The sequence below is a fragment of the Pocillopora damicornis genome, chromosome 3 (genome assembly GCF_964200805.1).
Source record: "Pocillopora damicornis chromosome 3, jaPocDami1.2, whole genome shotgun sequence".
Classification (NCBI taxonomy): domain Eukaryota; kingdom Metazoa; phylum Cnidaria; class Anthozoa; order Scleractinia; family Pocilloporidae; genus Pocillopora; species Pocillopora damicornis.
In genome coordinates, this window is record NC_142672.1 from 7,779,997 (window position 1) to 7,792,091 (window position 12,095).

Below are 12,095 nucleotides of genomic sequence, written 5' to 3' on the forward strand. Positions count from 1 at the left end.
AGATCGCAAAGAACTGTAAAATGGTCTGAAAACAAGTAGTCAGTCATAGGTTTGGCTGTAAGAAATGAATCCGAGCAACAAGTAATCATTAAGTCTAAGGTGTGCCCAGATATATGTGTTGATTTATCCACGTGCTGTTTGTGTGACAATTTATAACATTAATCATTAATTATAAAGAAATCGTTCTCGACACTCTCCCCCCTTGACTCACCTACAAGTCAAGCATATTGTTTGTTTTCCATTTAGAGTCTAAAGCAGCAGCTCTGCTTGGGTTGCATCTAAGAGGTGTATTTCTTTCACGTTGAACCCTCTGCTCAATTTGGTCATTCCCTTGAGTGACGCTTTTTACTTCGATGGGGTACAATTTTTGAACCGGTCTAGAAATGCGCACAGGTTTACCCTTGGCAATGACTCTTACGTTCGCTCCCCTTACAACATTGTCTTTTCCTCTAATAAGACTCTCTACTATTGCCATTTTCCACTCTCCTCTCTTTTTGTTCTCCTCATAAACTGTCACTACATCACCTGTCTGAACTTCTCTGACTACACGTCCTGCCTTTGCTCTGTGAAACTCACGTAAATTGACTAAATACTCGTTTCTCCATCTCTTCCAAAAATGTGCTAACTTCACCGTCAAATAACGAAACCTTTCTGAACAACTACTCTAGTTTTCTTCTGGTTCTTCAGCTATCTCATCTGGCATAGACTGGATTCTTCTACCAAAGATTAAGTGTGAAGGTGTTAGAACTTCATGCTCTACCTCGTTATAATCGTACGTAAGTGGACGGGAATTTAGAGTTCCCTCTACCTCTACTAACACGGTTAGCAACTCGTCAAACGTTAGTCTTGCGTTACCCAACACCTTTCTAAGGCACGCTTTCATGCTCCCAACCATTCTCTCGAAAAACCCTCCCCACCAGGGTGCTCTCTCTAAGTTAAATCGCCACTCGACTTTCTTTCGGTCTAGTTCGCTCGCTACCTCTGGATTATTAAACAAATCATTGAGCGCTTTTTCGGTTGCCTGAAAAGTTTTCGCGTTGTCGGATACAATCAAGGTCGGCGTTCCACGTCGTGCTGCAAATCTTCTTAGCGCTCGCCTGAATGCCTCGGCTGACAAATCTTTGACTAATTCTAAATGGATTGCTCTGGTTACGCAGCATGAAAACAAAGCAATGTAAACTTTTCGCACGCCCCCTGTTGCTGCCTTGACATACAATGGTCCCGCAAAATCTACGCCTACTTTCGAAAACGCTGGCACTTGTTTCACTCTGAATTCTGGTAGTGCTGCAGTCTGGGGTGCGCTAAATGCCCTTCCTTCTTGTTTCTTGCAGGTCACGCATTTGCGCAACACTTTTTTCACACATTGTCTACCCTCCGGAACCCAATACCTAGAGCGTATGTCTGCAAGCGTAGCTCTCACACCACTGTGCGAGACCCTTTCGTGACAGTCCCGTATCACCAATGTCGTGTAAGCGTGGTCTCTTGGGAGAATAATTGGTCTGCGCACGTCGACTTCTAAATCGGAATTAACCAATCTTCCAACACATCTAAGAATTCTATCGTTTTCTACTAACCCTAACTCACTCACCAGATGCTGAAAGTTTCCTTGTCTTCTCAAATCTGCTTGCGCCGCTTTCAACCATTCGCCTTCAGCCTGAACCAATTCTTCTCTTTTCAGTCTTCCCTTTCTTTTGACTGTCTGGTCTTGATCTGGACGTGCATTTTTGATGAAACGCAACACCCATGCGGTCACTCTGAGCAGTTTCCCTAACGATCCATGACGATTGATGTCTACAAGGTTCGCAACTGTAGGCGGTCTCTGAACTTGCACAACCATAACATTGGTCGTCTTTTTCAATTCTTCTTCGCTTTCGGGAGTGCGGATGTCTTCTACAGTTGCTGGCCACTTCTCTTCTCCCTGTGTTAACCACTGTGGTCCACACCACCACAGTTTGTCATCTCTGAGTTTTGATCCAAGGGCTCCGCGCGAACCGATATCCGCTGGGTTTTCTTCGCCAGGACAATGTCCCCAGTGTTCTTTGTTCGTCAACTTCAAGATTTCGTTCACTCTATGTCTGACAAACTGCTTCCACTCCCCCCTGTTTTGGATCCAACAAAGCGCTGTGCTGCTATCCAACCAGTATCTGACACGATTAACCTTGAGCTGAGATTCTAGGGCCAGCTTTACTGTGTCCATAAGTTGTGCCAAGATCCTTGCCGGCATGAGCTCTAGGTGGGGAATGGTCAACTTCTTCAGTAGCGCTACTCGGGATTTCGAAGTTAACAGTTTCGCAGAAGTTCCTTCATTTGTTTTGTAGACAAGATAAACTACAGCGCAATAAGCCTTACTGCTCGCGTCTCCAAACCCGTGCAGCTCACACTCGAGAACCTCTTGTTTTGGCCTTTCATAGATGCATCTACTAATCAAAATTCCCTCAATTTTGGACAGGTCCGCAATCCACTCATGAAAATTTCTACTTGAATTTCCCTCAAGCTCCTTGTCCCAGCCCTGGTTCTCAAAACAAAGATTTTGTAAAAGAATTTTCATACAAACAATCATGGGGCTAATAATTCCTAAGGGGTCGAATAACCCAGCCAGCAAACTCAGTAAATTGCGCTTAGTCAATTTCATTTCTCGCACCCTGTCAGCAAGCTTCTTGAAACTTAACTCGATACAATCCTTTTCGCAATCCCACGAAAGCCCTAAAACTTTTTGACATCTCTTACTTACTTCGGCTCCCGTGCCAAGCGTGACCTTGGCGAACGTTTCCTCTTCTTCATTTCGCGCACTAGTTGCGTTACTCTCGTTCCGTTCGATGCGATCTCTCAACGCCTTGTCATTGGTCATCCACTTTCGCAGTCTAAAGCCTCCAGCTGCCATTCACTGTTTTGACGTCTCGTACAAATGGAACGCGGCGCTCGAGTTCTTCTCGCCCGTCACCAGATCGTCCACATGAAACCCCTCGAGCATCTTCCTTGCGAATTCGGGGTCTTCATCTTTGTAATTCGAGATATGGTATCTCAGCGTGGCGTTCAACAAAAATGGCGAGGCGTTCAATCCGAAAACTACGCGGCAAAAGCGATAAACTACAATCTTGCTTTCGGGCTTATGTACGTCCTCGCACCACAAAAACCTAAGACAATCCCTTTCTCTCTCAGCTACCTCGATATTGAGAAATGCCTTCTCAATATCTCCTACCAACGCTACCCTTTTCTCCGTAAACCTTACTAAGATGTCGAAGAGTAAGGGGTTTAACGATGGTCCCACATGCAGACAATCGTTGAGGGAAGTCCCTCCCTTTCCCAGCTTCTTAGAAGCGTCGCACACGACACGAACCTTAGTTGTACTCGCTTCTTTGCATACGACTGCAAGGTGGGGAATGTAATGAACTTTATCTGCCCTTTCTAACTCCGTAACACTCTCTATAACCCCCGATGTTAACTGTTCCTTGATAACTTCATTATATTCCTCCAAAACTTCCGGTTCCTTTCTGAGCTTCCTAATCTGACCTTTCATGCGTGATAAACTCAGCTCGTAATTACTAGGTAGACTATTATGACCTTATGGGCTTGGGCGGTTTGTAACGCGACAGAATTTCCCGTCGAAACATGCATACTATTCCCGGTTGTTGTCATTCCCACTGATTCTATATTAACTGGGACCCGCTGATTCTCTGGCGTTTCTACGTTCCCTTGGGACTCTACACAAAGCGCCGAGTGGTGCTTTCCCTTACAGTATTTGCAAATTACTTTCTTACGATTGCTACAATTTTTTGCCAAATGTCCCTTTCTTAAACAATTAAAACAACGTCCAAACTTAGATAACAATTTCTTACGTTCCTCAACGTCCTTGATCCTGTGGCAGTCTTCGTGCAGGTGACTTTCTAAGTAAAAGGCACAGTTCGTTTCTTTTCCAGCTTCTACGTACATCGTTGTTGACGGTGGAACATCACTCCTTTTCCGGAAGTCCCTGTGGCGTGTGTTGTCATTGTAATCTTCCCTGAGTTCGATTTCGCCTCCCAGTGCTTTCAGCAAGTCGCTCAAGTTCCACAGCTGGTGTTCCTTTCCTCTCGTGATTGTCAACCGCAAGGCATGGGGCAACTTTTCCAAAACCGATGGAACCACGATAGCTGAGTACGTGCTTTCGTCCACCTCGAGGGCTTGTAAGGCTCGGTGCTTTGTTTCCAAAAAGTCGTACAGGCTACGGAATCGTTGCGCGTCTCTTTCATTGTACACCGGCTGCACGTTCAACAGTTCATTCACATGGGCACGCTGGATTGCCGTTTTCTTTGCGTATCGGTTCTTGAGCAATTCCACGGCCGATCCGTAGTTTGCGGATGTTAACGTGAATCCCGCTATTGCCGATTTCGCCGGTCCTACCAGTAATCCTCTGAGGTACGAGAACTTGTCCACCTTTGACAGGCTGTCGTTCAGGTGTATGGCATTCTCGAAAGAATCCCAAAATTCCTACCACTCTTCTAACTTTCCAACGAACTTGCGTACCTCCAGTTTGGGCAGCTTCACTCGCGCGGTCTTCGAGTTTGCTGAGGTCCCTAGTGAAGCTGCGTTCTCCGTCAGGTTCGAATTCAGTGGGTTTGAGGCTGGAGCTGAAATCATGGCCGAGGGCAGCACGTTCAAGGCGGTCAGTTTCTCGTCGATGGTCACCAATCTTTGCGTTGTCTCTGCTTTCAGGCTTGCGGCTCTACTGATTTCTTCCGCAACTTCATCCTCGGTGGACTCTTCCTTCGCGACTAATTCGGCGAAAATTGCCTCATCCAACGGCAAGATCTTTTCCAACTGTTCTTTTATGGTCGCTTTCCATGTTACCAGCTTGGCTTTTCCAGTTTCCACATTTTCCAATCCGGCGTCAATTTCCTGAAGGATTCCTGCTAAAAATCCTCGATGGCCAGTTCTCACTTTCTTTTTGGACATTCCGTTCTTCAATCCGGCTCGAAGGACCAGGTGTCGGCGGCAAGCTCGCATCCTCTCTTAAATTCCACGAAAAGTGAGCTGTATCCTGGAATTGATTTGGACACTTTGATCTTTTCCTGTATGGATGGGAGTCGCCTTAAGTTGAGTAACTCTTGCGATTCATCATCTCCTTGCCGAGCGTACGCAACCACGTTTTCAAGCCATGAGATGGCTTGGTAGACCTTCCCTTCCTTCGTTTCTCCTAATGTCTCCAACCAGTTCCGTCTATCTCTTGAGATAATGTCCATTCTCTTGTATACGTCGTCTTTGTCCACGGAATATCTCAACTTACACTTTAACTTGGCTGTGGCTAACAGCTGGGTCAATCCCATTACGTTTAGTGCGGAAACTTTGATGCATTCTAGGCCCAGCACTTTTCCTGCAATGGCAGCTTTAGCACAGATGGTGAATATGCGCTCAAGTCTGTCCTTGGTGACCTCGTTAAGGGCTGAAAACTCAATTGTGGCCATGTTGGTCAGTCGAAGTTCTGCTATCGCTTTTTCATCACCGAAATTTGCTTTGGCAGCAAGCTCCTTGGTTACGTCCATTTTCCAACTAGCTTGGTTTAAACCTAGCCATAGAAATGCCCATGCAAAACCTTACAATACAAACAAATAAATATGCCTAAAGGATCTCAAGTTCTAATAACGAGGTCCCACAACTTATTATAAGAGACAATATGGCAAAACTTTCATCCTTAGGGTGCCCAGAAAAACCAAATATAACATCAACGGTCACACATGTACATGAAAGCAAGGCCAAAGTTTAACTGACGCTATCTCGAAGGAAATGCAACCCTATAAGACGTTCACCCGAGAGTTAGCCCTTAAGTAGAAGAAATAACCCTCCAAATTTGATGTAAAACAGTTAAATCCCGCAGGAGATATTAGCGGTCAAAAAATAGCCTCGTTTTCATGTAAAAAACACGACCGTATGGAATCCTTGGGTAATTTTGTGGCAAAATTTTAACCGCTAATACCGTATTTACCCGCGTATTGGCCGCACCCCAAACTTTCAATGATTTTCATGGGAAAAAAAAAATTGTTGAGGTCGAGTACCGGGATAAATAAAGCAAAGTTTGAAATCAACAACAGCTGATGTTTATCAAGTCAAGTTTATTTGTGCAATAATTCCTACACGAACGTGAAAATGTTCAAACTAGAAACTGAAACGTCTATTCGCTAACATTTTATATACAAAATAATCTTAATTAAAGATAATTTTTTCGAACAAGTTTCTGTCCTTATATGTACAAACACGAGTAAAGTGAAGCATAACCCTTGTAAACACGTTCGCCAAAATCATAAACAAGTTGTAATCTGTTAACAACTTTTAAAATATTTACCTGAAACTAATATACATTCCGTGATGAACTTTTCAATCGATAAAAGCTACACAACAAAGTTTCATTGTTGTCCGATTAAAATTAAAATCCATTGAAATCACCTTCATCAATGTCACTTTCACCAAAAATGTCACGGTATTCTTGTTCGTTCACATCCAGGACGGAAACTTCCTCTTCACCAGCATAGAAAAGTTCCCTTCTTCGTCTACAATTGACTCCGCTCCATCATCAGCAAACGGATCACTCTCATCCATATCTTCCCAGAGAATGTCGTCTTCAGTGCCATCAAGTGCGTTCGTGATGCAGCATTTGGGAAATGATCGTTTGATGGTGTCTGTGGAAATGGCAACTTTGCAAGGATTTAACCGTTTTTTTTTTCAAATTTGCAATGCCTTTGCCTTATATTGAGGTGAACTAAAGGTGTAATTTTTTTGATATAAAATTAAAATGTTGCAAAGATATTAGCAGTTGAAAATTTGACACAAATGACGTCATAACTCATAACCAAACGAAGCGATTTTACCACAACCAACACTAAAAGGTTTCTTACAACTGTAGTAAGCACAATATAACATAACAACGTCACTACAGGGTCCTGAAGTTGTAATAACAAGGTCCCACATCATAATGCATGGTCAAATTGCACCCTTAAACTTTGACCAAAGCCTGCGCAGAAGCAACCGCATGTAATCAGGAAAAGATGTACTAGGAAGTTTCTCATGCACCTTATACTCCTTTCCCAATAGTTAGATTGCTTGTGCCTAGTGTTTTAAGGGTGCCAAATAGTAAAAATCATGGAGCACAAAAATCGTGTACTCACCGCTGGAAAACTTCCGAGAAAGGGGTATTCATGTAGTGGGCACTGAAATATATCTCTCCAAGGGTAAATGAAAAAAATTCGTAAAAAATTTCCATTACAGCCAATTTTGACGAGGTTTCGCAAGAATTACGTAGAAATGTGCGTTCTGTTGACTAATGTTCTTAAAAGATAGCGATTTTGTTGCTGAGTCAGCAAAATTTAAGAATTTTATATTCCTTTGCTCTTTTGGTCGAATTTGCCCACATGTTGAAAAATTGAAAAGCTACCTGCTGAGCAACGGCCGAGGGTTAATTCCTTAAAACCTCCTGTGATTATTTACCAGCCATAATGCAATATTTTGCACAAAAGAATTAAACCTGTCAATGCGACCTGTCTGTATTATTGAAATTTAACTTAAAATTGTCCTATGTATATAGTAACCCAACCCCTTTAAAGGCTGCACCTTCACTGATCTTTGAGCTACAAATTCAAAACTTTTTGTACGTGTTGTGCTGCCGTTGCTGCTGGTCCTCAAAGGATAACTTAATGTTTTATAGTATACATTAAGAGTTATAGCAGTTGCAATGTGCCTATTTTGAAAATTGAAAATCTTAGCTGCTAGTGAAATAACCTTTTCCCTAAAGCACTATAACTTTCTAAATAAGGTAGAAATTGCTTGGAATGCCGTTATTATTTTGTTGAATGACGTTTCTTTAAAATGCCGTTTAGTTTGTCTTAAAAAGTTACATTTTCGTAGAGAAAAAAAATTAAAACAAAAAATAAAATTTAATTCATTTTGGTTGAAGGTGCCCACATTACCCAAACTTTAATCACTTGTAGCCCAGCAGCAAAAGAAGGTTAATGACTTCTAACTTTCTGTGATTACTTGCACGCGATTAAACAATACATGAGTGAGTAAAATGCAAAAAACGTAGATGGGGAAGGTGCCCACATGACCTTTTTCACACCTCCTAGGGTATATTTCGTGTTGTATAGCAAAAAACTTTCGGCCAAATCACATGATTTTTGAACAAGAAGCATTTCAACTACACAGGATAAGTGTGTAATTTTTTCAAGGGATTAACTCTTAAGTTAGCAGAGTTACATTTGTGACTTAATTTTAGTGTGTCTTCTAGGTCGAAAATTTTATCGCAAGGACATTGAGTGCAATGTTATACATATACCTGGACGGCATTTTTTTTTTGGCCTAAAGTTTTCGAGTTTCCTTAATAGCAGGGTTATCTCAGGGTTATCTGAGGATAAGTTAGTTATCATTTAAATCACGTGATCGCAAAATATTGGGGTTTTTTAGCTATGTTTCGTTGGAAACCATGACTTGGTTGAAAGTGCCCACATCGCTAAAATCGAACAGTCAGTTCTCGTTTCTAATGTGATCAAATACAACCAAACTTGCACCACATTGAAAACAACTCCCGATATTGCTGAGTTCAAAAGCGGAGAGCCATATCTTAAAATCCAAAGAAGGTAGGTAAGTTTAAGTGTACCAGGGTTAGGTGTGGGCACCTTCGACCGTGAGGGACAAATATTAGGGTTATGATCCTCGTTGTTGACCCTGCGGTCCTTGTTGATGAGCCTTCGTTTTGTTGATGAGCCTACGGCCGTTGTATATGAGTCTACTGCAGTGGTTGATGAGCCTACGGCAGTTGTTGATGAGCCTACCTCTTTTTCCAAATTAGATATGTGCGTCTTATTTTAGTCTAATTCGGTCTAAATGGTATCTTTGGAAAGATCTTTTTTAAATTCTTTATGTTGGTCGTTGTTAGAAAGCTGTTGAAAAAGTATTTTCAGAGTTCTTTATTTTTTCTTTTATGTTAGGTGCTGTTATGAGAAGTTTGTGAGAATTTGTGTTTTATTCGGTCAGCTGTCTTTAAAATGGATGGGCATCATCAGGAGGTCAGTTAAGTTCACTGGTGTCATAAATTTACCGTGACGCTAACAATTTAGAAGTATTTTTTTTTTCAGGGTTACCCTTACCATGGAGGATATTCACTCTGCAATGGGGAAAGAATGTCCAAGAAAGTCACCCGAGCACCTTACACCTCTTTCCCAATAATAAGATTGCCTGTGCGTAGGGTTTTAAGGGTGCCAAATAGTATAAATCACGGAGCAAAAAAAGCGTGTACTCGCGGTTTGAAGGCTTGCAGAAGAAGTGACCTCATGTAGTCATTACTGAATTATATAGCATTGGTTAGATAGGCTTTTGTCTAAATTGAAATGTACATTTCACTGTTACTTTGAAATTTACAGTTGTCTAGACAAAAGGGTATGAATATTGAAATCTTAGTCTTTACTATGTGCAAAGGAAAACGCTTAAAAATTAATTGAAGAAGAATATGAGCGTTTCTAAATAGGCCTACATTTTTGCTGATTTGCCTACATTTCGCTGCCCTAGAGAGAATTTCCCATGGATATCACCAGGTAAAATACCAGGGTAACGTGAATTTTTTTTATATGGGAGAAGAATATATGCACCGTTTAATATTTTAGACCTGTCAAATTGCACCAATAAGCGAAAAACATTAAATTAAATGAAAAATTTGATTTTTCTTGATGAGCCTACTTCCAAAGACTGAACTCAGTGAAGGGCGAAAATGCACACCTTTGAATAAAAATCAGTAAAAAAATTCAGATTTTAGCTAAAAGAGACCATTTTTGGAAGTGGACTACGTTATACAATTGTTGTTAAGGACGTTTGAAAGTTATTACACTGAAGGTTGTTAGTTTCGGCTTTTTCTCTCTCAAAGTTGTATGTTTTGAAGATAAGACGTTATTACATTTATCTACTTTGAAGTGAAATTTAAGCCGTAAGTTTAAATATTACGAAATATTTATTTCACAGAAACACTTTAGGACGTATGGACAATACATTGTATGTTTTTCACAACGTTTTAATCAATTTAGACAAAATTATGAGCAATTTCTGAGAAGTTGTCATTTTTGTTGATGAACCTACACTATTTTCATTAAGGAAGCCTTAAGTCTTAATAAATGTAAGAGTAAGCCCGAAAAGGACGATTTCCACTAAAGTGTTATTGTATATGTCTCGTGATTTTTATGTTATTTAAATGAAAATAAATGATGCAAATGACATGATGTTTGTTTGGTTGTTGACCCTAGCCATCAAAAAAGCTGGTTCAATGTTTAAACATTTTTAAATCAAAGACAATTTTATCGTTTTGTACCAAATTTGGACAGTGCACGGGAAATTTAATTAGAAATATGGGGAACTTTTTTCCAATACCCTTCTTTTCTTTGTGATTTATAGACTTAACCCTTACTCCAACCCTAAAAAAAAAAGTGAAAGTGACTTTCCGAGCACCAGATCCTGTCCCTGGTATGAAGGTCTACTAGACTTTTTTGTCATAATTAAAAAAATCGATTATTTTTTATCAGGGTAGTTAGTCTAATACGTATGAGTGTTTAGAACTCCGTTTCTAGTCCCAGGGTACCGAAAGAGCAATTTTTTCGGCTTAATCTGGCCGATTAGAGTTTTTTTGTTGATGACCCTACTTTTTTTTTTCGAAGTGAAAAAAATTTCTGGAAAGGCGGGAAAAAAGGGATTCACACACCAGAGCGTAAAGAACACTAAAATATCTCGCCAATCAACGAATTAGAGGGGAAAAAAAAACCATTTTTGAATTTTTGGTGCATCTACGAAAATCCCAGGGTAAGCCGTGGGGACATTGTTGTTCAGGATGATAATATGACACCTATTTACAAGATGGCGGCGATTTGCAGCAATGGATGATATCAGAAACATACACACTGGTCTCATTTGCTCGGTTTCTGAATTAAGGTCATTCTATTCCCTTCCAAGACGGCCAGGACCAAGTAGAAGACAGCAAAGCAATTGTAAGAGGAGACCATTTCAACGGAGCCGTGACATGCACATGTTTGGCCTGAGTTAGAGCAGAGCGGATGAATATCAAGTCCAGGATCAAGAGATGCGGAGAAATCGAGCGTATCATCCAACATTTCCGCGTCAGAGCACTTGTAAAAGGGCAGGGCAAATCCCAGACAGTTAATGCATAACCAGGTAGAGGAAGAAGCTATCAGGCCGGAACATTTCAGGTGGAAAGAGCCAATAAAAGCTCAGCAAGTTATGCTTGCTTGATTTCTTTTTATCGTCTTCTCACAGCAATCACATTTCGTCATGTAACGCTTGGAATTTGTTTTTTGTTTTGACTTCTGGGTGCTTGATGTCGCTGTTTGTACTGGGCCCGGATTCACAGAAATATCACCACTCAGGATTAATAGCGTTTGTGTTGCAATGGAGTTGCTGTAATAAGCAACCGGCGTTTTGTAATATCGCGGGCGCTTGTGCCTTTGTTTACATCGATGAGAGCTGGACCATATAGAATCCATTGTGGCGAGGGCGAGACAATTTTTTCCAGACCATGAACGACTATCGCTTGGGACACCGCAGTTTAACCATATGCAAATGTCGAAAGACCAATGTTCAAATATCCAAGTTCGAGCTGAGAAATATCCTTGCTTCGTATAGCCACTTGAACCAAGACCAAGCCAAGAAAATTGGTTTGGTCTTAGACTTATAAAACATCGGAACAAATTTGAGCGCTGTAGAATGGATATTTAAAAGGAAAACAAGACATAACACGGAGACTAATCAATAGAATATGGTATTATTTTCTTTTAATTATAAATGCGATAAACAACAGATTGTCAATCTAGAAAATTTTTGTATTCTAACAACCGAAATCAAATACAACGATTTGCAGGCGAAATTGTTATTGCTGTTAAGTTGCGTTATTCATTACACAGAAATACAGATGGAAACTTATATTTAAACCACTTTACTCACTAATATTATTTATAAGGGATATTTTTTTATTAGTTAGCTCGTTTCTAAAACACAAATTTTCTCTTCACGAAAAACAGCAAATGGGAAAAATAGAACGAGTAGAGAACAACATAAATATTTAATCTTACAACTTAACT

General features: G+C 40.6%; 1 protein-coding gene and 1 pseudogene across 1 annotated transcript; both read right to left on the minus strand.

Annotated features, from left to right (window-relative positions):
- Positions 1-134: 134 nt before the first annotated feature.
- On the minus strand, positions 135-4,932 carry LOC149048066 (uncharacterized; annotated as a pseudogene).
- Positions 4,114-5,638, minus strand: LOC149048067 (uncharacterized). Its single transcript, XM_089200290.1, has one exon. The coding sequence runs from the start codon at positions 5,517-5,519 to the stop codon at positions 4,941-4,943; it is 579 nt and encodes a 192-aa protein (XP_089056416.1). The 5' UTR covers positions 5,520-5,638; the 3' UTR covers positions 4,114-4,940.
- Positions 5,639-12,095: the final 6,457 nt, after the last annotated feature.